At 38.4% G+C, this 26,371-nt stretch overlaps 2 protein-coding genes and 1 pseudogene across 8 annotated transcripts in view; 1 reads left to right on the forward strand and 2 right to left on the reverse strand.

Moving 5' to 3' along the window:
- LOC308501625 (uncharacterized protein) overlaps nt 1–3,150 on the reverse strand; it is a gene marked incomplete at its 5' end in the record, with an annotated part of 6,415 nt that extends 3,265 nt beyond the window's left edge. Inside the window, one exon of one of the 2 annotated variants that reach the window (XR_013993932.1) lies at nt 2,210–2,813. Coding sequence is in view for 1 of the 2 variants with exons in the window: in XM_081058236.1 (XP_080914362.1) it covers nt 2,797–3,150 (354 nt within the window). Of the gene's footprint in view, nt 1–2,209 lie in introns of both variants that reach the window. The other variant, XM_081058236.1, reaches the window with a different exon arrangement.
- TMEM19 (transmembrane protein 19) lies at nt 2,838–25,402 on the forward strand. 5 transcript variants are annotated; one of them, XR_013993931.1, is made up of 8 exons: nt 2,838–3,532; nt 5,258–5,371; nt 17,095–17,232; nt 17,723–17,977; nt 18,866–19,075; nt 20,446–20,492; nt 24,742–24,895; nt 25,287–25,402. XR_013993931.1 is itself a non-coding variant. In XM_081058234.1 (7 exons), exons 1-7 carry the CDS (start codon nt 3,340–3,342, stop codon nt 24,784–24,786), a joined length of 1,002 nt encoding a protein of 333 aa, XP_080914360.1. In that variant the 5' UTR covers nt 2,838–3,339; the 3' UTR covers nt 24,787–25,402. The 5 variants fall into 5 exon arrangements, 4 of the variants coding, with proteins under 4 accessions (XP_080914360.1, XP_080914359.1, XP_080914358.1 ...); XM_081058234.1 differs by having other exon boundaries at nt 24,742–25,402; XM_081058233.1 differs by lacking the exons at nt 24,742–24,895; nt 25,287–25,402 and adding an exon at nt 22,961–24,352.
- On the reverse strand, nt 13,261–14,981 carry LOC308502565 (ADP-ribosylation factor-like protein 3; annotated as a pseudogene). The gene is made up of 3 exons: nt 14,844–14,981; nt 13,623–13,864; nt 13,261–13,528 (listed from the first exon to the last, which is right to left on the reverse strand). The product of its transcript is annotated as an ADP-ribosylation factor-like protein 3 (transcript).
- Nucleotides 25,403–26,371: the final 969 nt, after the last annotated feature.

Consider the following 26,371-nt stretch of genomic DNA (forward strand, 5'->3'; position numbering starts at 1 on the left):
TAAAAATTATGGCTAGTCTAACAATAATTTGAGGCTCACACAAAGATTCGTAGATATCATTATGAAAGCATTATTTTAATAACAAAAAGGGAAATGGGAGTTTCTTTTTTCTGATTAAAATATTGTTTAATACTTTAATTCAAAACATACTATCTTAATATTCACTAATAGACATTGAGCAAACTAGGATGAATCTGACAGACATGGTCCCTGTCTTCAAGGCGACTGGAAAAGGATATGCCCTCTTCCTAATGTCCTTTTAAAATGAGTTGAATCTCCTACAACAAATCAGCCTTCAATTTGCTGCCTAGGCTTTTAAAGTTTGTACTCCAAAAGTGTTTTGGTTTCTTTTCAATCTTTGGGTTTCATGTCAAGAAAGCAGATACGTGCCTATCTTTCAGATGAACTTTCAGTTTAATAAATAATACTTCAAACCTTATCTCTAACTCTCTAGTCTCTTGAACTTCTTTTCATGTTCTTCTTAACCACCAAACCTTTACAAATTGCCTTTCCCTTAGCTTGGTCACTTAACTAACTCCTTGTCATCTTTCAAGTCTTAGGTAGCTCTGACACTCCCTCTTGTGTGACACCTTCCTTTAACATACCAAAGTGACAAGTGTTTTTACTCCTTGAATCCTGTTTTATACTAACTTGGATAAAGTAATTATATCATTATAATGTAATTGTCTACATATCTATTTTCATGTTCCTTCAAGGCAATGTATGCAGATGTTTTATTTTTTTCTTTTTGGGCCTCCAGAGTCTGACATGTATATATTAGACATTCAAATATTAGCAGATTTCAGAAAATCTAAACCATTCCTTTGGTTCCTTTGGTTTAGATTCAAAAGGATTGTACATAGAAACCATTGACTTCCTAATAGTACTAAATGCTTTTTGCCATTGGGATAATTTTTATAATTGGTGTCTATCCAAGTGTCTATCCCAGAAAAATCCAAACTTGTTTATATCAAAAAACATAAATAGGTATTATATTGTGACATTTAAAGGGTATTAGTACAACAATAAACTTTCAGTCTGCTGCTCTGATGATTACAGAAATTTCAAACTGTCATGTTTTCTAAGGGAATGGAATCTGTGGTAAAACAGAATTAACTGTTGGAAAGATTCAAACAAAAGTGTTCAAGTTTCTTAACATCTCAGAGCATTTAATAATACACTCTCACAGTCCTATGAGGATATCAAATTTCTTAACCTTAAATTTGATCTGAGGTATGGGCGGTGTGTAGAAGGTAGTATACGCACTAATATCTTGACGAATATAGTTTAGGAAATGCTTAACCAGAAATTCTCTGTTGCTAGAGAAGGGCTTTTAAAGTAAATAGAAAAAGACTGCTGAAATTTTTTATGATTGTCAAAAGTCTAAGAATCATCAGACTATAAAATCATGGGTATTTTTTAAAGAGTAAGTATATCTTAACTATATTAATTCCCACAAATTGTTTCAGCCTTAAGCTTGAATAACTTGTTGATGGAGAACAAGAGCAACAACTGGACACTGGGGAAAAATGGAAGAGAAATATGCATTTGAAGGCTCAATCACTGGCATTATTTGTTATTTCCTATGCATTTTAGCCAGACACGAGAAAAGAGAAAAATCATCCCTGACATCCAGGAACTAGTCTGACACATCTAGACTTCAATGTTGTTAGGAGAGGCCTGACACAGGTAGGCGGTGATTTTCTGCTGGACATAAAAATCTCAAAACACCAACATCAGACAGTCTTACCCTGTGATTGTGATGAAGTGGGGGGGGAGGGGAAGCAAGACTGGTTCATAATTTTGTCTAAGCAGAGACAAAAAAAACAAGGTCAATATTCTAAACCACCAAATTATTAGTTTTTACTATTAATAATAGGAATTGTTTGTTGTTGTTGATAATGGCCGATCAGCTTTCTGAGGTAATGCAGTGATTTACTTGTGCTGAACAGACTTCAGACAAATACTGGGCACATCATATATTTCTACCTAAAGACCACAGACGTAGTCTAGTAAGAGGAGGCCACTACTATGTAGTCCTACCTCAGATTTAGCTTCGTTAATTTTTAATTAGATTCCTTACCAATGAGAAAGGTGTTAAGCTGTCCTGACACATATTTTAAAATTTAAAATAGCAGCATGAGGTTTTTAAAAGTGCTCTTAGGAGGTTAAAACACATATTTGGGTATTATGTCTGAAATGGACTTACCTCTTCTTAACATTGTCAGCAATTGACTGAAAAAGTTCATAAATATAATGTAGTCATCAATTAGCTACTGTCAATCCAGGCAAACAAAAGTTAATTTCAAACAAAACGTGAAACCAGCCGCCAGACTCGGAACGCTACTGGTGACAGGACGTTCTGTGTCTAAACGAACTGACTGCAACAGCAGGCGCCACATCTGCCTTTACATCTAGGGCAGCCAGCAGTGTCCAGCACATTACAGGTACAACACGGTGTTGTTTGCCATGATTTTGTCATAGAATTCCGTTTTTACAACACAACATATCCTCCCACCCCAAAAAGTTCATAACATTATATGGCATGAACTCCTCATAGACGGAATTGTATTTGGATATTAGGCTTTCAACGGACTTTACCGGGTCTAAATCCACTTGCATTCTTCTATTACTACCCAGATGGTGGTTTCACTTTTCGGCGTTTGGATGTGTGCTCAAACTCTACACCTAAGGCTCCCGATAGCCGTAGTACTCTGAGGAGAATTACGAACCCTCACGGCCCCGGTCCCTCGGTGGGTCCGCCCCGCCGGCCGGCCTGCCCTGGGATCCGCCCTTTCAACGCTCACGTGAACGAGGCGACGTCCTCGGGAGGTCGTGGCGCATGCGCGTAAAGGCGGGGCCCGCAGGAGGCGGAGACGCGGCGAGGCGCGGGTGGTAGTCCCGGGGCCTCGACTCCGACCGGTGGGACCCGGAGTCTAGGGCGGCGCGGGCCGCGGGCGAGACTTCGCCGTCCGGACTCGCCCAGGTTCCGACTCCACATCCTGCCACTTTGGAGCCACCGACCCGCCGCCGTGGGCGCGTGGTCGGGCCGTGGGGGCGGAGCTCACCATCCCCCGGATCGCCGATTGGCTGCTGCCGTTTCCTTTTCACCTTCCTGGCCGCGGAGTTGAGGTGTGAAGTGACCGCCATCTACGAGCCGGCCCTCCGAGTGGATGCGCTTTGCTTTTCCAGGGAAGCATTAACCTCGCCCAGACGAGTTTGAGCTCTCCACCAGCAATAGTTTCCAGAAATAATTTGGGTTTATATTATTTTTTTCGATCGGAGGAAGATGTCGGCGTTTATGTTTGCCTCCACACAAGGGTTTTGCTAGCAACTTAAATGACTATTTTTCTCAAAAATGCTATATATTTTCTCCCCCAGGTGCTCATCTCCTTATTTTCCATGACAGATCTTGACGACAATATATGCAAAAGATACATAAAGATGATAACTAATATAGTTATATTGAGCCTGATTATTTGCATTTCTTTAGCTTTCTGGATTATGTCTATGACTGCGAGCACCTATTATGGTACGTATGAATGTTTCAAGTCGTTTTTCTATAATCTAATCGGCGGGATTTAAAATTGTACCACTGTGAAATCCAAAATTCATAGCCCCTGAATGGTTAGGAATTGTGTTTACTTCCACATCTTGGATTTAATTTACTAGACAGTGCCTTGAACGATTTAAATCCTTTAGTAAATGTTGCTTGTGGTAATACCAGTTATATCTGTTTCAATATATGTTTTATGTAACTATTACATCTATTATGGTGAGAAATAAATGAAGCAGTTTTGGAAAGGAATTGCAGTGTTGCTTATAGTAAGAATATTAGTAACGTAGTTTATCAGTTTCATGTGTCCTGCAAAAGTAGCAGTAAAACTAAAAGATACAGTGTTTACATTTGGAGGATTTGTCTGCTGTTTTTTGACTCCCTATAAAATCTGAAGCCACTTTACATTAATATGAGGTATTCCAAACTCAGATCTTTAAAGTTTTCCATCTGCTTTAGCACATACGTGTGACTTTACACAAACTTCCTTGATAGCCCTTAAGAACAGAATAGTGTTCAGTTCAAAAGAAACAGTAAGAAGTAGGGTGAGGACGTGAACTCTTATAAATGGTTATGTCATAAGCGATTGCCTTTTCAGACCTTAGTCCTTTTTCAAAGAGACCTGTGAACAATCGAGTGTGGGTCTCCAGGGTACAGAAGCTTTCAGGGCTCTTCATTCATAATGAGTCACAGCAGGGGCCCAGGGTTTGGGGAGGAGAGGTATGGGAGAAGATTCTTGTTAATGCCAGTATTAGCTGTGACTTGAACGAAATAGAATAAAACAGGATTTGTAAACTGAAGGGACCCCTTGGGGCCAGGCACCTGTTGCAAATGAGTGAAGCTGTCCCAGGTTTTTGCATATTAAATACATGGAAATAGTATTCACTTCTTTCAGAAAAAAGATTTTCCCATTTTTTCGTTGACCATTTGGCCCTCTTTGTTTTTCATGTTCCCACTTTTGATAGAAACACGGGCACAAGCAACAGTTCAGGTTTTCCTTTACCGTAGTCACTCAGCCTTGGTGTTTAGGAGTCTGTCAGGAATGGTGAGGATTTCAACCCAGAGAACCCTGACCTATCTAAAAGAGGCAGCCTCTCTGCACTTGTAGTCACTTCTGCCAGTGGACCTGAGATTCCGGTTTTTAAAATAGAAGCCAAGAATCTGGATTTTTATTTGAAATCTCCTGCTCTTTAAATATTGACTCAAATTGTTTGAAAACATTATGCTAGGCAAACAAAACATCTGTGCGCTGCATGCAACCTTTGGAAAAATCAGCTGCTAATCGTTGAGTCCTGACATGTGAGAATGTTATTTATTTTTTTAAAATCTCTGAAAGGCAGACAGAGGAAAAATTGGATCCTGTTAAGAAAGAAGTTTGTTCTATGAAGTTCTTGAGATTTAATACATGCCTCCTTTCAAAACAAAAAGAGGAAGCAGAGATTTATTTCAAATCTCCAAATATGTATGAAGTACCTATTATTATAAAGAGTTGTAAATGGTTCCCAAAACTTGGACAGGAGTTATTTGGTCATTCCCAAGAGGATAGTGTAAATAACTATAAACATAAATATTTTACTTTGGTGACTTCATCTCAGTTTCTCTTTCTGTAACAGTATTTTAATCCAGAATGCAGTTATCAAAGTTTACACTCCAGACTAACTTAATGCAGGTCTCAAACAATTGGTGCTCTTTATTTTTCAGGTAACTTACAGCCTATTTCTCCTTGGCGTTGGCTGTTTTCTGTTGTTGTTCCTGTTTTGATTGTCTCTAATGGCTTTAAAAAGAAAAGTCTAGATCACAGTGGTGCTTTAGGAGGTATGTTTTTCTTTTGAATCTTTAAACATATCCGTGCTTGCTTGTATAATTTAAACTTGTGTTTTCTAAATTCTGAATATATGAGGCTATAAATCACAGTGTCATATATTTTAGATAATGATAAAGTTATGCATTGCTCAGCATTCCTAGTCTGTCAAAATTTGATACTAACATACTGTTTTAGTGTTAGCAGAAACATTGGAGCTTCCCTCCTAGGTGTAAAATAAAGGAGCCATTGAAATAAATAGCTAACTACCATACTGACACTTTTTAATGAATTTTGTCTTACCACATAATAAGTATTAAGAATGGTTATGTTTTATTTATTTTGCAACTGATTATGTTGTACATACCATGTAGCAGGCACTGCTGTTAATGCTTTGAAAGTATCAACTCATTTATAGCAAATAATTTGAGCAATCTCTGCTTGAATATAATAATAGAATTATGCTTTGCTAAAAATACGCTTTCTCAGGTAGGCTTACTTTGGTTTTTATTTTTCTTGACCTATCGCAAGAAGGATCAAGTACACGTGAAATTCTGTCTTCCTTTGGCTTCCATGTTGTGTATTGTCTTGCTTCTCCTCTTATTTTTCTGATCTCTACTTTTGTTTCTTTTCTGCTATCATTTCCTTTTCTGCCATCTAACTCTTGGGCCTCTACTCCTCTCCTACTTTCCTACTTTGATTTAGAATTAGAAGATAAGTGTTTGAATCCTGACACTGCCACCTGTTATCTCTGTGAAGTCACCTAACTCCTCAGAGCCTCTCTTTTCTTTGTCTCTTATGAAATAGGTCCTTATGGGCTTATTGGTGAGGCTCAAACAAGATAGTCTGTGGGGCAATGCATCTTTTTCAACTATAAAGCATTATACAAACATTGTTATCTATTTTCAACCATATTATAAAATTCCTGAAGATAGAGTATATCTCGTGCTTCTGTTTCTCATGCTTCTTTGAATAGCATTACATACATAATAGGTGCTTAGGAAACATGTAGATTGATTTAAAAACCTCTGCTCTTTTCCTGATCATTTCATTCTATGAAATGTTGATATCTTTTTTGTTGATTCAAAGTATATCACAGTACTTGAGACTACTGTTATGAAGTATACTGTTATGGAGTCACTTAAACTTTCAGTGTTCTAATTTTCCCATCTATAAAATGGGTGGGGATAGGCCCAGCCCGGTGGCTCGGGCGGTTGGAGTGCAGTACTCTTAACGCCAAGGTCGCCGGTTCAATTCCCACATGGGCCAGTGAGCTGCGCCTTCTACAGCTAAGATTGTGAACAACAGCTCTCTCTGGAGCTGGGCTGCCGTGAGCAGCTGGAGGTTGGCGTCAGCTGCCGTGTGCTGCTGCCGGCTGGCTATCAGCATGAGCCAGGGAGCTGTGTCCTACACAACTAGACAGAGAAACAATGGCTTGAACCAGAATGTGGGTGGGGGGAAATCAAAGGGGATAACAGTACCTATAGTATTGACTTACCATGAGACGTTATCCATGTAAAATACTCAGCATAGTACCTGGCACACAGGTACTATTTATGAATGTTAGTTATTATTGGTTTTTTTTCCCCACTACTACTGTTCACAGTCATAAGACTTTTACTAAGGTTTGCCATATCATGCCTCTAGTATGCTTGTGATTGAAAAGAGTCTCAGAACTTCCACAGGATCTGGGTATTTAGAGTCCTCCCTGACATAGGAACATATACCTTGGTGTGGATACAAGGGCGAGGGGGATTGAGGCAATGCTTAATACTTAAGGTGGGCACTGAAATGGAGGGCTCTGGTCTCCTGAGAAAGTATCTCTAGAATAAGGAGAAGATTACATTACGGGATGTGTGGGAAAATGTTTGTAAACTATAAAGCACTGCAGGTGATTTGCTCCAAAGAAGTATTGTCTAATCTAGTTATTCAGTGTGTTCCTTTGAATATGTCACTGTGGACACTTTGTCATCACTCTTTTGACTTGGCAAGTTGAAATTTCATTTCACTTACCAAGACTGTTAGGCTTAGTGGTTTACCATTTTTTCGTTCAGTCATTCAACAAATATTTAGTGAGGGTCTCCTGTATGCCAGGCACTGTTCTGGGCACTTAGGATATAGTAGTGAACAAAAGGGATAAAAATCCCACTGTCAGAGAGCTTACATTTCTAGTCGGGAGACCGATGACAAATAAGGTGGGTGTGAGGCATTTAATCCCCAGCAGGAGATGCTGTAATGTAAAGGAAGTGCACACAGATGGGGTGTTGCCAGAAAAGGCCAGGGCTTTGTGTGGTCTCACAGGAGAGGCCTAACCTCTTTTTCGCCACCACTGTTCAGATCTTGTGTTCAGTCTTTCTGAAATAGAAACCTTATTCTATCAGGTACCCAGAGTTGATCAGAGCCAAGAAAACTGGTTTATGCTGTTCACTGTCACAAGGCGCTGACATGCGAGCCAGAATGCTACTTTAATTCATCTGATAAGATACAGAACTACCCGGCCAACTGGAATACAAACATCACACTGTTCAGGCATGCCCTGTTCTTGTAGTCGGGCTACTTGAGAAGTCACATTATAATTAGAATATTGCTTTGGTCAGTATAAAGTCTGAGATACGGTCAGTAATGCAAATCCCACAGATCAAAGGGTCCTGTTCCTTGTATAGTGTTCGACAAGTCAGCCAGCCTCGGGTTCTTTTGGCCTTCCTGTTGCTAAACCAAAATCCTTCGCGGCCGAAAGCTTTTCTGAAAGAAAGGGTTCATTGAGCCATGGCGCTAGCCAGAAGAAAGACCAGGTCCTGTAACGTACCGTCTAAACCACCAGCAGCTGAGCTAGATAGAGAAAACAAAAATGCCCACTGTCCTGGAGCCAGCGAGGCTCTTTTAAAGATGTAAGTTGTTTTGAATTTACATTGGCTGTAGATAAGGTGGTAGTGGTGTGAAGCGGGGGTGGAGGGGTGCAGTCCTAAGATTGGAGCACAGTCCATAAGGAAGAAATATTTACTAGTTTTGATTGGTTGTAGGCAACAGTCCCAAAACTTCATACATAAGCGGGATGCAGTGACATCTGGTGGTTTGCTATTTCTTTTTAGATAGCCTCCTGGAAGTTGATGCAAGGCTTCATCATGCATTAGGAATGTGAGCAGTCTTTTGTTAGTTGGACCACGGCTATTAACTGGTTAATTACCCTTTCTCCCACTCTCTGGTTCGCTTTCATCTTCACTGTAATTTAATTAGGACACCTCAGAACTGTTTTATTGTCAAATGTTCTATATTTAGGGCTAACCAGCCTTCTTTTGATTCCCGCAGTCTTTTTCTAGGCAAATTAGGTATGGTACAATTGATTCGATTGGAGTTTATTAAATTAATGCAATTGTAGTCCTGTGAGAGTTTATACCTGAGACACCTTGGTTCGAATTTTGGGTGTCACGCCACTCCCATTCTCGGAGGCATTTGTAGACGGTGTTACTTTACTTATCCTGATGACATCTGTTAGGTACAGAATTTACCTGTTTCAAACTGAGAAGTAAGCCTAAATCCTTGAGTCAGGAAGTGCTTTGGGAGCCTCTTGTTATGCACATAAACTTCTTATCACTAACAACTGGAGATTGGAGAGGTCAGTTGGGGAGGTGGAATAGACACAAACCAGAGATGGCAGTTACTAATCTAAAAGTTAAGACGTATCTGGGAGTTGCCAGATGTTCTAAGATATTTTCAAACTACCATGTTTCCCTGAAAATAAGACCTAGCTGGACAATCAGCTCTAATGCATCGAGCAAAAATTAATATAAGACCCAGTATTATGTATTACATTACATTATATTACAGTACACTACATTACACTGCACTACACTACACTATGACCGGGTCTTATAGTAAAATAAGACCGAGTCTTATATTAATTTTTGCTCCAAAAGATGCTTTAGAGCTGATTGTCTGGCTAGTTCTTATTTTCGGTGAAACACAGCACATGAAAGAAGTCATTCTTTCAAAGCCTTGAATTTATTTACTCATTCTGAACCTGTCATCAGCACAAACATTGATCACTTCATGTAGTATTTTAAGGTGGTTGAAGTAAAAAAATTTAGATGACTTTTGTAACACTTCATGGTAGCTTGTTTTGGGGCCATATTCTTTGGTTTTGTTTAAAGACCTGGGAACAAATTGTTAACAGTGACTATCCATGAAAAAGAGATGGGAGTGGTAGGGGGGTGAGAAGGGACATTTTTACTTTTTCTTTGTATACTTCCATATGTTTCAGCTTTCCCTCCAATAGCCACATACTACTTTTGTAATATTTCTAAAGCCAACGGAAAAAACTTAAGGGTTGGCTAACAATAATAATATTCACAATTGTTGTTATAATAATAATATATGATTACAAAAATAATAATGTTACTGTTGAGATTTCTGCCACTGTAACTATTATTATTACCCGTGATGTTAGTTAACATTTATTAAGGGCCTTGTGTGAGAGGATAATAAGCATGCTATAAAAATTATTTCGCTTAACTTTTCATAGCAAGCTAGTGTGGTAGAAATTATTTCTTATGTACTAATGAGCAATCCAGGCTTAAGGTTAGGTAACTTCTCCTAGTCACGCAGAGGTAAGTGGAGGCACCGAGGTTTGAACTCCAGACTATTCAGCTCCAGAATTGAAGTACTTTATTAGTATGTACTTTATACAGCATTACCCTATTTCTTGCATTTTCAATTAAAGTATACCAAACTTAAGTAAAATGCCAATAATTGAGTATCTCTGGAAGGATCAATCAGCATCTCAAGAGTTGTGGTACTTGAACCTTGAGCTAACCAGTAGGAAGTATTATTACTACAGAAATGGGACCCTGGTCCTCTGGTCTATTATTTAATAAAATATTATTCCATATTTATTTGTTAAATATTAACTTTTTAAACAGTGTTTTCGTATCACTTATTCCATTACTTAGTATAATTTTGTTTAATGTGTTATTTAATAAAAATCTTTTTTATTAATGAGTTACAGAGAACAAATTATCAACCATAGAGTTAGTCAAGGATGGAAGAGTTTGTAGTTCAAAATATAAGCAGGCAGGGCCGGCCCAGTGGCTCAGGCGGTTGGAGCTCCATGCTCCTAACTCCAAAGGCTGCTGGTTCGATTCCCACATGGGCCAGTGGGCTCTCAACCACAAGGTTGTCAGTTCAATTTCTCGAGTCCCTCAAGGGATGGTGGACAGCGCCCCCTGCAACTAGGATTGAACACAGCACCTTGAGCTGAGCTGCCCTGAGCTCCCAGATGGCTCAGTTGGTTGGAGCACGTCCTCTCAACCACAAGGTTGCCGGTTTGACTCCCGCAAGGGATGGTGGGCTGTGCCCCCTGCAACTAGTAACGGCAACTGGACCTGGAACTGAGCTGTGCCCTCCACAACTAAGACTGAGGGGACTACAACTTGAAGCTGAACGGCACCCTCCACAACTAAGATTGAAAAGGACAACAACTTGACTTGGAAAAAAGTCCTGGAATTACACACTATTCCCCAATAAAGTCCTGTTCCCCTTAAAATATATATATAAGCAGGCAGTCTGGACAGTGCTACACAAGATAGCATTGCTTTGTGTGGTTGTCACAATCTGGGAAACTGGTACCCAGCCCTACAGGGCCTCAAGTTTAGACTTGAAGCAGACAAACTCACGAGAGACCAATTTACAAAGCAAATGTAAATTTCTTAGGTGCCACTGATCTAAGTGCTCAATGGTAGATTCACTCATTTCTCCCTAAAAGAAAGACTAAAATTAGTATCAAAAGTGTGCTTGAAAGTTCAAAAGAATTCGGAAAGAATGCTACCTTTTGTGTAAGAAAGAAGGGAAAATAACAAAACCTGCATAGATCTGTTTATCTTTATAAAAAGAAACGCAGGAATGATAAACTAGAAAAGTGAAGTTGGTGACCTACAAAGAAAGAAAGGAAAGTGAAATATAGAGGGAGGAGCAGAAGGGACATAGGAGGAAGTGTAAGTTTGTCTTTTGAAAGCATGCCAGTGTTATATACTTAAGAAATAAAATTAAATCACTAAAGGTGAGAAGCGGGGAATCTAAAACTGAAAGCAAACTAAAGCAGATGAACACAATGGTTTTTTGTTGTTCTTTTTTAATTGGGGAATATTGGGGAACCGTGTTTTTCCAGGACCCATCAGCTCCAAGTCAAGTCGTTGCTTCCATTGTAGTTGTGGGGGGAGCTCAGCTCCAAGTCAAGTTGTCGTTTTCATTCTAGTTTTGGAGGGTGTAGCTCACTGGCCCATGTGGAAATCGAACCGGCGACCGTGGTGTTATGAGCACTGCACTCCAACCAACTGAGCCAATGGGCCGCCCCAATGGGTTTTTTAATTAAAACTATAAGTACACTGAAGGAAAAAAACAAAAAGTAACTTAAGAACACAGTATTTAACTATACTCTGTCGGTCTTGGGACGAGAAGGGGAGAATTGCAAACCAATCCAAAGCTATCTTTGGTAGGTTCCTTTCTGTTGTGGGAGTGAAGCAATTCTGAAACAAATATAATAGAGGACTGAGCAAATGAGTGAAATTGTCATTGTTTGAAGCCAGAGTTCTTACTAAGGAGAAAGAGGCATATAAATACAAAATGGGAAAAAGCAAGAGAGAATCTGTGGAGATGGATTAGAATTGGCATTATTGGTATAATCTTATGATTTCTAAAAACATTTATGTGTGTAGGTATTTACACGTATATGTGCTACACATGTAAATGCATGCATATATATGTGCATGTAGGTATATTTGTGTATATGTGTATGTGTGTATTTACTTGCCCTGTCCACAAAAACCAAATACACCCCACTAGCAATGAGCACATTATGAGCCCAGGTCCTGACCTGTAATATTCATTCCTCACTTAAATGAACCAAACTCCTCAGAGAAATGGCTGCTTCTCAGGCTGGGGCAAAGTAGATTTGGGATGAATGTAAATTATATTGTTATCCCAGAAAGATAGGAAATGCTTTTAAAATATATACAAAGGGTGCCAAAAAAATGTATACACATTTTAAGAAAGGAGCACTGTATTAAAGTTGTAATACTCAATATATACCGATAACAAAAGATGAATACAAGTCACGTTTGACTTCTGCAATTACAAGAGGTGCTCAGAGTGGTTACCATCAGCGTCCAGACACTTCTGATTATGGCGAACTACTGCTTGAGCAACGTTGTCCACTTGTATACATTGTTTTGGCACCCCCTGTATATATATGATGGGGTCATGTCACATGGCCACAGCAGAAAGCTTGTCTTACTTGATCTGATAATAGTATAACCACTCATGCTGTCTTTTGGTTATTATTTGTTTGGAATATCTTTTTTCAGTCCTTTTACTTTCAACGCATTGTGTCATTGGATTTAAAGTCAGTCACTTGTAGACAGCATATAGTTGGATGGTGTGTTTTATCCATTTTGCCAATCTGTCTTTTGATTTGAGCTTTTAATTCATTTACATTTAAAGTCATTACCAATAAGGAGAGACTTCTGTCATTTTGCTGTTTGTTTTCTCTGTATCTTACAGTTTATTTGTCCCTCATTTCCTGCATTACTGTCTTCTTTTGAGTTTAATTAATTTTTGTAGTGAAATGTTTTAATTCTGTTCTCATTTCCTTTTGTGTATATTCTATAACTATTTTCTTCTTTTTTTTTTCCAGAGGAAATAATATAATTCCTTTATTTGAAAAATGATACTGAACCTCAGAGATCATAAATCTACTGCTGGAATGGGGATTCGTTTTAAACTGTTATTCCCTCTCTTCAAACAGCTGTAGCTGTACACAGATGGAGAAACATTTGGTCAGAAAACAGCAAATTAATGTTTTTAAAGACAGAATTCAGCTCCTGCAGCTCCTGCATCCCCATTCATTTAAATTTTATTTCTTCTTTGCAATGACATTTTTCCAGGCCCAGTTCATGCCATCCTAAATGCCCTCTCCTGTGAGAGCTGACCAAGACTGGATCTGCCGTACTTGGTCGCAGATAGTGTACAGGTTCAGTCGTGCAATTTCAGAGGCAGGGGCTGCCGTGAGCAAATCCTGCTTATTAGCAAAGATCAGTACCAGCACACAACTTAGCTTTTCTTCCTCCAGTAATTCAGCTACCGTGTTTCCCCGAAAATAAGACCTAGCTTGACAATCAGCTCTAATGTGTCTTTTGGAGCAAAAATTAATACAAGACCCAGTCTTGTTTTACTATAATATACGACCGGGTATTATATTATATTATGTTATATTATATATAATAGTATGGTATAATAAAATACTGTGTAGGTGTGATGTGGCTGATGTCTTCAGATACAAGTTGCTTCAGAAGAGTAGTCTTGCCAGCATTATCCAAGCCCAGGAGGAGGAGTTTCACCTCCTAGTCTGGTGCACTTTTCAATTTGCGCAAAACAAAGTGAGCCCATCCTCCCACCGAGTCCCTCCTCCTCCTATAATTATTTTCTTTGTGATTACCACAAGAATTACATTTAACATCCTGAAGTTATAACACTCTATCGAATTTTCGCCAGTATAACATCAGTAACATATTAAAACTCTATTAATTTCTCCATCACATTTGAAAAATAGTCTGGCTGGATATAGGATTCTTTTTTGAATTTTTTTTTTCTTTTAGCACTTTGAATATATCTGCCCAGTGCCTTCTGGCCTCCAAAGTGTCTGATAAGAAATCTGATAATCTCATTGAGGGTACTTTGTGACAAGTTGCTTACCTCTTATTGCTTTCAAGATGCTCTCTTTGTCTTTGAACAATTTGATTATAGTGTGTCTCAATGTGAGTCTCTGAATTCGTTCTACTTGGAGTTTGTTGAACTTCTTGCATGTTTATATTCGTGTCTTTAATCAAACTTGGGAAATTTTTAGGCATACTTACTCAAATAATTTCTCTCCCCCTTCTTCTCTCTTCTCCTTCTGGGATTCCCACATGTGTATATTGATGGGACCCTCAAGCTCTCTTCACTCTTCTACAGTCTTATTTCTTTTTGTTCTTCAGACTCAATACCTTTCATTGTGCTGTATTCAGATTTGCTGATTATTCTCTCAAATCAAATGTTCTCTTGACTTTCTGGTGAATTTTTCATTTTTGTTATTGTATTTTTCAGCTCCAGTATTTTTTTTTTTTTAAACAGAACTTTATTGGGGAACAGTGTGTTTCTCCCAGGACCCATCAGCTCCAAGTCAAGTTGTTGTCCTTTCCATCTTAGTTGTAGAGGGCGCAGCTCAGCTCCAGGTCCAGTTGCCGTTTTTTCAATCTAGTTGCGGGGAGTGCAGCCCACCATCCCATGCAGGAGTCAAACCGGCAACCTTGTTGTTGAGAGCATGCACTCTAACCAACTGAGCCATCCGGCTGCCCAGGAGCTCATTGTCTTCATTCTAGTTGTGGAGGGTGCAGCTCGTTGGCCCATGTGAGAATCGAACCAGCAGCCCTATTGCTCAGAGCTTGCGCTCTAACCAACCTGAGCCAGCTGTCCACCCCACTCCAATATTTCTTTTTGGTTTATTTTTAGGTTTTCTGTCTCTTTATTCATATTTCCATATTGTTCATACATTATTTTCTTGACTTTTTCCACATCTTCCTTTAGTCCTTTGAGCATCTTTAAGACTGTTGTTTTAAAGTCTTTATTTAGTAGGCCCACCATCTGGCCTTTCTCAGTGACAGTCTCTGTTCATTTATTTTTTGTTTTGAATGGGCCTCACTTTCCTGTTTATTTGTATGCTGTGTGAGATTTTTTTGAAAACTGGACATTTAGGTTGAATAATGTGGTAACTCTGGAAATCAGAATCTCCTTTGACCTCAGGGTTTGCTTTTTTTGGTTTTGGTTTTGATTTGGTTTTGATTGTTGTCGGCTGTCTCTGTGACAAGGACCCACCTGAGGTGTAAACCTAAGGTCTTCTCAGTCTTTTCTGAGCCTACACCTTTCCTTGGGTATGCCTGGTGGCGACTTCCTAATTTGCTCCATAAATGTAATTGTTTTTGAATGTCCTAGTCTTTATGTCTGGTTCCCAAAAATGAGGAAAAACTGAAAAATGAAGGGGGATTGGGGCCAGCCCTTTAAATCCTCTGGAAGTCTCCTCAGCTAGACAGGGAGGGCCTTGCAACAGGAGGGGGTGGAGTGCAAGAGTTGCCAGCCTCTGTGTCTGAACCTCTGTGATCAGAAGTAGCAATCAGTGATCAGAATACAAATCCTGATATTTGGAAAACAAGGTTCTTGCTGCCCACTTATCTCCCACAAACTGGGTGCAAGCTGCTACTACAATTCTTGCACTGCCTACCACATGGCTGAGCGTGGTAGATTGGATGCTGATACCCAGCTAAGAGCTGAACTTGACAAAAATTAACTGTGGCTTCCTTTCCAAACCTTCCCTTGGAAGTTACAAGCTTTCAGTAGACTCCAGAGTTTTAAAATAGTTTTTATCAGACAGATTCTTCCAGTTCAGTTGTTGTCTGGGTGGGAAGACGGAGTCCTGGCGCTTCCCACTCCATCATCTTCCCAGAATCCTCTAATTCATTTTTGTAGAATTAAATAAAACCATTGTAGTAATAAAAATGAGGGTACTTCGCTATCTCAACCACCAAATTTTACTCACAAGAACTTTCAAATTTTGTAACAAAAGGCCTTCAAGGAGTTTTTGGGTGATTTAAAAAGCCAATTTCAACATGTGCTTGTACTTCCCATATAGAATTACCTAGAGAGAGGCTTTATAATTTCTTAATTAACCCACAGCAAGTTCTTTAGGTCTCAAGCATGTTTAACTGATTCAGTAGTTGATGTCATGGCCTGTTTTTGTATTTCTGTGATAGCTAGAACTCATCTTTCCTTTTTTCCTCTTTGTCATGAAATGTAGGCTTCCCTTTTGTTTATTTTCCTGATTGAAAAATAGGTTTCATAATCCTTTCTTGAAATTGGTCACTCATAGAAAAATGAAGGATATCCCCTTTCATGTTTGCCCAAACAAAAGAAACAAAGAGAAAGGTCTCAAAATCTAAAATCACAGTCACAGAACATATTCCATTTTTAGTTCCACAAGCAATTCAGAATTATTTTCATAGATTTAAGTGGGAAAACTTAGCTAAGAAATGCTGTATCTTCTCACATAGTTTGTGAGGCTCAACAACAGAGATGTGAAAATTCTTGGAAAAGCATATAAAGTTTATCTTTTTAAAATTTTCTTTATAAAATCAGGCTATGGGAAGAAAATGTAAAAAATAGAAACCTGAAAAACTTTATAATCTTATCTCCCCTGAGAATCACAATGAATTTGGAAATTTTTCAGATTAGCCATCTATCCAAATATTGTATATAACATATATAATACATGTTTGTTGTTTGTTTTTTTCTTTTTTATTTAATATTTTTTTAATTCTTTTTATTTTTTGTTTTGTTTTTTAATACATACTGTTTAATAATAATAAAATCATATAGTGATCTGTAACTTGATTATAAAAGTGTGTTCAAAATAATATCTTATGTTTATATAGCATAGTTTTTTGGAAAACAGGTCACAATATGGTAAGAAGTACATCTCAATTTAATCAAACTGACATTCCATTTACTGTTTGGTACTATCTTAGTTGGTAAAAGTGGAAATGTATTGGAAATGTACTTTTAAAGTTATGTGAAAATAACCAAGAAAAATTCATTCTTTTTTTCACAGCATTGATGTATGGACTAAGATTAATTCTCTATGTACATGTGTTTCTTTCAGGGCTAGTGGTTGGATTTATCCTAACCATTGCAAATTTCAGCTTTTTTACCTCTCTGCTCATGTTTTTCCTTTCTTCTTCAAAACTCACTAAATGGAAGGGAGAAACAAAGAAGCGTCTAGATTCAGAATACAAAGAAGGTAAAATGAATTATGTTTGACATTTCTAAAAGAATTACTTTATGGGGTAGCCGGTTAGCTCAGTTGCTTAGAGCGTGGTGCTAATAACACCAAGGTTGCCAGTTCCATCCCTGCATGGGCCACTGTGAGCTGCACCCTCCTTAAAAGAATTGCTTTATTACATCCTAACAAAGCATAAGCTTTTAATCAAAACATATTTAGACTGTTGAAGCAGATACATTTTATGAGAATTACTCTAGTAGCCTAATTCAGTTTACCATTACTTTACCACAATCGCAAGTAACAGCAAAATTTTAGAAGCACTAACATCTATCATTAATTATTCTAAATATAGTATGGGGACAAAGGTACTATCCCACTTTTGGTCATTTTTTAAAATTTTTAGTCATTTTTCTTTTCTTAAACATTATATAAGTTCATAATAAGTGCATAATTTTCCTTCTGAGGAGAAAACATTTCTGATCCTTTTTATCTACTTGGTTGTTTCTAGGCGGGCAGAGGAATTGGGTTCAGGTGTTCTGTAATGGAGCTGTACCCACAGAGCTGGCCCTACTGTACATGATAGAAAATGGCCCCGGGGAAATTCCAATCGATTTTTCCAAGCAGTACACTGCTTCCTGGATGTGTTTGTCTCTCTTGGCTGCACTGGCCTGCTGTGCCGGAGACACATGGGCTTCAGAAATTGGCACCGTTCTAAGTAAAAGCCCGCCAAGACTAATAACAACTTGGGAGAAAGTTCCAGTTGGTGAGTCTTTAAGTTTCTTTAAAAAAAAAAAAAAAGAACCAAAAAAACCTTGATTTATTGTTTTTCTTTTTTAAGAACTTTAATCTCCTAAACTAGAAAATTGCTGTAGGCCATGAAATTAGTGATGATAAATAACACTTGCAGGAAATATTAGCACATTCTAGACAAACAATACAGAAACGTAGAGAACATCTCAGAGACGAATCAATGGGAAAGGACAGGGAGGTAATGATACAGTATTTCTTGAGGGCCTGTTAAGTAGATAGTGCTTTGACATATATCTCAGTTCCCCATTACCACTATCATCTACTACTACTACTACTACTACTACTACTACTACTACTACTACTTTTTTGTCTGTCACCACCTCCTCATCCCCCTTCTTCCCGCCTCCTCTTTTTCTTCCTCTTCTATCTCTTCCTTTCCTTTTTTCCTCCACCTTCCCTTCTCTTTTTTTTCTTCCTCTTCATCATCACCATGACTAGCTAACATTTGAGTACCTACTATGTGCAAGGCACTGTTCTAACTGCTCTACATGGATTACCATTTAGTAATTTTAATAATTGTGTGAATTGGTCCTTTTGTTATTTCCATCTTGCAAAAAGGGAAATGAAGGCATAGAGAAATGAGCTCTAACTTCACTATACACATAGTCACATAGCTTGGAAGTAACAGTACTGAGATTGAAACCAGGCAATCTGGCTCCACTGAACCGTTCACTGCTTAGAATGTCAGTAGGCTCTGGTCTTACGATCTTTGGATTAAATCAGAGAGAACCCTTTCTTTAAATTAGTCTTGATTGGATAAATACCAAAAGTTTTTGCTTTTCTTGTCTTCATGTTTTTGCTGCTTTTTAACCAGATGATTTTATTCATGTTTCTTCTTCAGGGACCAATGGAGGGGTTACGATGGTGGGCCTTGCTTCCAGTCTTCTTGGTGGTACCTTTGTGGGTATCGCCTACTTCCTCACACAGTTGGTTTTTGTTAATGATTTGGACATTTCCGCTCCCCAGTGGCCAATTATTGCATTTGGGGGTCTGGCTGGATTGCTAGGATCACTTGTGGACTCATATTTAGGAGCTACAATGCAATTTACTGGTAAGAACATTCTCTCATTACTGCAACTTATTGGTGTGTTAAAGAAATGGAAAAGAAAGAAAAGATATGACAATGAAAACAATTCCATAGACCTAGGAAATTAAGGAACCAGGAATGATAGGTCAAAGTCTCTTCTACAATTTTGATTTTCTTATTTTTTGTTAAGTTAATTGAAAGAGAATTAGTCCTACAGAGCCATAAGTAGAAGCTGTGTGGGGAGGATATGACAGTGCAGAAAACAGATGCTCTACTAATGGGATTTCACCTAATCCTGGGAAAGCAGAACATTTGGGATCAAATCATTTTAACGTCCCTTCCTTCCATTTGTTCTCCAAGTCCATTTGAGAGATAAGTATTATACTAATCTGTACACATATGACCTGCTTTTCTACTGTGACATCGTGCTTGCTGTCCTCCCTATGAGTTTTTCGCTCCACTTAAGATATATGGGAGAGTGAGTCTTCCAAAAAGTTGTCTGTGCTTTGCTTCTGACGCTCTCCTGTCATATCAGTGTGCTGACATATTTTGTTAAGTGTATGTTTGCTATACATTCTAATCAACCATGTTTTCTCCTTTGATTCATCCAATGAAGAGGCTGGGAGTTTGGAGTTTCCCTGAGTACAGTCCTCCCAATTCTCTTCATGCCCCAAGATAATCTGCTTGCCCTTCCTTCCTCTCCCCTCCCCACCAGTCAGTATGCTTGTTCCCTCAGTTTCGTTAGTCTCATCTAGATGCTAGGGAGGAATCTGTGTGATTTTTAATTCACACTGAAGGGTCAGTAACTACACACACACACATACACACATACACACACACGTTTTTTTAAAGAGCTTAGGTTTTATTCTAAACTGGGCTCTAACTAGGCAAGTGTCTGATCATATTGAGTGGGTTGAAAAAAAAATTGTGGGCTGTGGGACATTTTAATCCATTCAGTAAATCTCGGTGTGCCTCCTTTGTGCCAGCGCCATGCTGGGTCCTGGGTATCCACTGCAGAGACTCAGACATGATCTGTCCTCTCAGGGGCCTCACAGGTTGGTCTTGGAGGGGAGCCACTGGGAAGGCAGGCCCCATCTGCCAGTTTTACACCACCTCTGCTTTTCATATTCTCCCTTCTATTTCTGAAGGGACTCCAGCAGTGTTGAGAGAACAGTATTGAGGAGTACTGAAGCTCATGTATTCAAAGAGGCCTTTGTAACCAAGCGTTACATATCTCTCACCATATAGATGATTCACTCAAGTCATTTTACAGGTGGCTGAGAATCTTTCAAAGATTATTTCCTTTGGAGGATAAAGCTACTTTTTTTTTTTTTTTTTTTTTTTAATCAAGTCATTTGGATTTTCCACCTCACCTGGCTTCTTTTCCGCTCTAGGTTTGGATGAAAGCACTGGCATGGTGGTCAACAGCCCAGCGAATGAGGTGAAGTACATAGCAGGGAAACCCATTCTTGATAACAATGCGGTGAATCTGTTTTCTTCTGTCCTCATTGCTCTCTTGCTCCCAACAGCTGCTTGGGGTTTTTGGCCCAGGGAATGAACTTTATTTCATTACAAAGGTTGAAACTGTGGTAAATTCAGCTAAATTTGCAATCCCAAGTTTCATTCTAAGAAAAATAATTATGATGGCAAAGGAAATGCCAGCTCCTCGCATATTCCGCTATGATGGAGTTCCACCTCTCTCTACTCCCTTGTAACAGCCAACACGTTCTAGTGAAAGACCAGAATAAATAGAACTTATCCATTTTTTTTCCCCTGCTGAATGGATCATCCTGAGCAGTGAAGCTATAATGTCCCTCTATATTGGTATATATTGACCTGAAAGCTGTGTATTGAACTGAAAGTTCCTACATGGTAAATATAAATTTTGTTTTGTTCATTTAAACCAGTGTGGAGACTAAAAGTGATAAAATTTTAAAATGGTTCTTACTTGTGCGTGGAAAAATGCCACTGTGCTAGATACCCAAATGTATACCTGTTTTAAGTGGTTTAAATAGATGTATGTCGAAGCCTGAAGAAGTGTAGTACCCTGGACTTCTTCCACTACTTTCCAATTACAATTGTGGCAAGTGTGGGGTTTGGTTCCCAGTGAGCTGTGAAGCCCACTCCACATTTGTTCTGCCTTCCTCAGGGTTAGTAATGAAAACAAAAGTAAATATCCTTTTCATACGACCTTTAGAATGCATGAAAATATTTAAGTAAAAGCAACAGAGATCTATCTCGTATCTAAAAAATATGCACCTTACTATATATTTCAGTTGATCTCTGAGCAGAAATTATCTCAAATTTTTTAATGTCTTTTCTAACTTTCTTTAAAATGTGTATAGGAATCTGCTTTACATTGGTATCCTGAACAGTTAGTGTCACTGGAAATTTATAGTAATTTTTTATTTGCTATCCTAGAATTCACTGGAAAATGCTATGACTTCCTGTGATGTGCTTTTTAAGGTGTGCTCTCCTTTGCATTATAGCCTCAACTAAAGTGAATTCTACTTTTCACTCTTTTTTTTTTCATTATAATTAACTGTGTGCAAAGGAATTTGATATGGTGTGGATTATTTTGCTAAATGTATTTTAAACTATTTCTCATGTGATTTTCATGCCATTCTATCCCTGCCCCTTTTTCATTCTTAGAGCAAATGGGGAAAGATTGCATGAGTAAGCCGCCATCAGAGTGGATAAAACTTAGACTTTTTTATCGGTGACTCTATTACAGTGATCTAAGACTGACTTAGTTCAAGAAGGAAGAAAAGGAAAACAAAACAATTGACACCCACACTCCTTAAGCCAAGCAACTCAGTGGGGCGTAACTATCGCTGTGCGACATTGGGTATACATTGGAATCACTTGAGCATCTTTTTAAAAAATACCTGTGTCTGGGTTTCACCCCCAGAGATTCTCATTTACCTGGTCTGGGGTACAACCTGAATATTGGGACATTTTAAACCTCTGGTTGCCCCTTAGAATCATGTAGGAAGTTTTTTAAAACACTGTTGTCAAGGCCCCTTTAGACCAAGGAAGTCAGAATGTTTGAAGGGGAAGCTCTCTGGGAGAATCTGATGTTTAGACAGGTTGATAACTACTAAATAAGAATATCCGAAAGCACTATATCTAAAAGAAGCTTCAAAAGCGTGGGGCTTCATTTTTATGCAGATAACTACTAGCAGTATTGCTGTGTGCTGTCTTTCTGGGTGAATGGCCTCTGGTAATTACACAGTCTCATAGCTACATCACTTACCAAATCATTCCTGCATCAATTTATTCCTGCAGCTGTTCTAACATACTTTTGCTCTCTTCCTGGAGATTCATCCTCGTGACATAAATACTGTGGGACAAAAAAATGTATTGGAACTATCTTTGGGTTTGGTAGAATCATCTTGTCATGAACAGTTTGGGGAAATACTGCTTCACAATCCTTTATTTGAAAACCTAGGGCTAGTTGTGGTTTGGAATAAAAAGTTTTCAGATTTTAGGAAAGTAATAGGGTACATATAAAACATTTTATTTAAAACTTCCAAAAGAGTCTAGGTTGGCACCCATTATCAAATACACTAATATATGTGTGGTGAATATATGAATGACACCCATAAGTCTGATAACTAAAGACTATAAAGAGCCTGCGATCAGGTCAGGTCAGGTTTTGTCACCAAACTTAGGAAGAAACTTTTCAGAGCTTTTTTTGGATATTAGAATTTTCGATAAAGAATTGTTCTTTTAGTGTGTGTTTTTTAAATTTTAGATGTATTTTATTGTAACATGCTTTTGAATTGGATATTAAACTGGTTCAGTGTATTCTTTCTCTACTGAGTGAGCAGTTTATATTAAAAAACACTTTTCATGGAAAGAGCTGCATGTAACAACATAATAAAAGAGTCTGTACTGCCTTCCTAGGCATCCTAAAGGTGGACATACTGTTTCTTATCCTAACATGCTCAGTAGAGAAGAGCAAGGTATATGTGGCTCAGGGCAGCTCCTGGAGGAGACTTGAGGACTTCAGGAGGGGCCCTGGAAGACTCATCAGATGGAGACACCAGGAGAACAATGACTACAACAGCTCATTTCATTCTTAGCTTTTCTTATTATTCGAGTTATCTATGCCTCAACCAAGGTGCATATATCTCTTTCCTGTTTCTGATTGCTGTATATGTAGGATGTTGGCTTCAGAAATGCCAATTGCATCCCAATTAGGATTAGGCCTCGTATAGAGAAAAATTATGTGAGGCGAGATATTGTAAACTTTGCCTCATGCCTGCAATCTGAATGTTAATGCACAGTGGGTTTACTAGAGCCCAGTCATCTGACGTTCCTAATGCCATCACAATGAGAAAAAACTACTTAGCCATCAAACTCCAGGTGAATTGTACCAATTTTAAAGGTATGAACACAGTTATGCAGCTTAGTTTAATCTCCTAAAGGAGTATCTGTCGTTAGCTATAACTCTAAATGGTCCTGAACATTTTTAAAATATATAGGTGTTCAATATATGTTTGTTAATTAAGTTGTTTGACTTTAAGTAGTGTTTTATTTTAAGAGTCACTGGAAGTTGGTAATCAGGAACATATTTCTGGAGCAAAATAAAAAAAAATTAAAATAAAAGTGTAGCTACCTGAATTTCTGAAGACTGATGATTTCAACATTTCTTAATCATGTGTTGCAATATTAATGGTTTTGGAACTCATGAGTCAGGAAATGATGGTAGAAGGAGAGGGTGAGGCCATGTTGGCAGAGCAAGGCTCCTGAAATTACCCTCCCTGCCAAGACTAGACATGTTAATTCTCTTTCATTTATCATAACCATCCCTATTCCAAATTTATTTTATACATGTGTCAACTCTTCTTCTCTGTTTGGATTTTCTTGTTTTTTATTAATGTTTACTTAATAATACACTGAATCTATTCTTGTTTTAAAAATAGAGTATTACAGATAAAGTGAAAATATCCTTTTGCCTCCACTACTCCTTCAACAAACCTAGCCCCCTCTCAGCTTCCCCAAGATAACTACTGCTAGAAATATGAGTGTTTTCTATGTAATAATTGTTTTGGGTGTATTTTGATACACATTGTTTTTTATCAATGAAATTTTGTTATAATCCAAGAAAAATCTATTAAGGAAAAAAGGTTAGAAGGATGTATGCCAAAATATTTAATGTGTAACCTTGTAAGAGTACATGATTTGGGGGGAGGAGGGAGGCAGAAGAAGGGGGAATAAAAAGGTACATGATTTTAATTTTTGTTGAAATAATTTTGTTACAGTATAATAATTATATCTCAATAAAGCTGTTACAAAAATACATATGCAAAAATAACTAAGTACTTTTCTAAAAAGTCTGCAATGACATGCGTTTCTTCTACGAATCAAAAAATGCTCAAAGTAAACAAAATAATCTCTGGAAATTACCCTCTTCCCCATGTACTCTTCCCCATCATTACTTTAAGTGATATTTCTTCTCTTCATAAATTACCTTATTAGCAATGAAGTAAAAGAGTAAAATGGGATTTTAGTATAACATAATGAAAAGTAACAGTAGATACTCACAGGAATCTTTTGATATGCTCACTTTTGGATTGTTGCAAAAATTCATATAAGTATCACATATTTTCATCCCTGTGTGGTATATTTTTGTTTGAGATAGTATTTTTTGCAAATTTTCCAATTCTTCTGATCTTGCTTAGCTATACATATTTGGAATTATACATGACAAGCACCTTATTGCATGACAGAATTCTCAACACATCAGCATAGAATTCTAGAACAAAGAACCTTAAGAAATCTTCTCATCCGTTGCCCAGACTTGAAGCTAAAAAATACATACATGATGTCATATGAGTGAGTATAATCTTTTCTAACACTTTAATATCGTCTTACCTTTGCATACCCTGTCCTTTCTGCCTGGAATTCCTTCTCTGAGGGTGGGAAGAAGACTGAGTCAAATTTGAATTTTTTTGCTTTTGCCTTTTAACCAAGGTTTGGTCATTGCAAATGCTGAATTGAGATTCTGTTGGTAAACTAAAGTTTTTGCTGATGCGAATTGTTAATGCACTGAATGTTTGTATCCCTTCAAAATTCGTATGTTGAAATCCTAACCCCCACTGTAATGGTGTTAAGAAATGGGGCCTTTGGGAGGTAATTAGGTCATGGGAGTGGAGCCCTCATGAATAGAATTAGTACCCTTATAAGAGAGACCCCAGAGAACTCTTGTCATCTCCACCATATAAAGAAATGACAGACTGGCCATCCGCAACCCAGAAGACCCTCACCGAACCCAACTTTGTGGCACTCTGATCTTGGACTTCCAGCCTACACAACTGTGAGAAATAAACTTCTGTCCTTTATAAGTCTATGGTATTTTTATTATAGCAGCCCTTACTCTCATCACAGAAGTTTCTTCCTCTCTGGCTCTATTTTGTAACTCTGGTCTGGCTGAGGAGCCCAGGAGCTATGCAACAGGTTGTCAGATTCTCTATGGAAAGGTGTGTGTGTGTTATTGTGACTTCGGTCTCCTGATGTCTATGATATTAGCATCTCCATCAAAACTAGTCAGACTCATTCCCAACTGAACACCCTGTGTTCACACGTTATGATATGTGGCCAGTGTATAGAAGGGATATGACAGTGCTATGAGACCTCAGCCACTAGCTGCTTGTGTGATCTGGGAAGACCTGGCATAGAACATGGTTGGACATTAAAAGATGAGTAAACTTTTGCCAAGTCACGATGGTAGAGACTTTCCCAGAGGGTATGACAACACATCTGAAGACCGCTGTGAAACGGTATCACATTTTTTGAGGGGGGAAAAAAGTTTCCTCTGACTAGAGGTTAGATGGAGGAAGCTGAAGAGGTAGGTTGAGATCCATTTGTAAAGGGCCCTAATACTAGCATATGGCTTTGGGGGAAAACAATTTTTCCTTTTGTCTCTCTGGAAAATGGAATTAATATATGTACTTTCTGTTCTACCATACTGTGGGGACACAGTCCCAGAGAGCAGTTTCCAGGCTCTTGGTCTCACGTGGAAAGGTACTGGCTCGGATAGTACATGGCCATCAGTTGTGGCTAATTGACCATCAGCTGTTACCAGTTAGCTAATTAGCCACTGATATAACTGCCGTGGCTGCGTTGGTTGGTGGGTCAGTGAGTCGAGAGTGAGTCCGCCGGTTGGCAGGCAGAGAAGTGGACAGCAGGTTGCCGGTCATGTGACTCCAGCCTCCAGTGAGACTATAGTGGTATGACTCCCCTACCTATGGCTCCGTGGGTGTTCCTTTTTGGCCTCGCCATATCCTGCATTCTTATGTGGGGAACGGGACT

This window comes from Rhinolophus hipposideros (genome assembly GCF_964194185.1).
Source record: "Rhinolophus hipposideros genome assembly, chromosome: 9".
Classification (NCBI taxonomy): Eukaryota; Metazoa; Chordata; class Mammalia; order Chiroptera; family Rhinolophidae; genus Rhinolophus; species Rhinolophus hipposideros.

Excerpts from the sequence above, each read along its gene's own strand:
- TMEM19 (XM_081058231.1), top strand. The coding sequence starts at position 3,340 with ATGACTATTTTTCTCAAAAATGCTATATATTTTCTCCCCCAGGTGCTC. Across the intron at positions 17,978-18,865 it reads TTGGGAGAAAGTTCCAGTTG|GGACCAATGGAGGGGTTACG; the intron begins GTGAGTCTTTAA and ends TTTCTTCTTCAG. Across the intron at positions 19,076-20,445 it reads AGCTACAATGCAATTTACTG|GTTTGGATGAAAGCACTGGC; the intron begins GTAAGAACATTC and ends TTTCCGCTCTAG.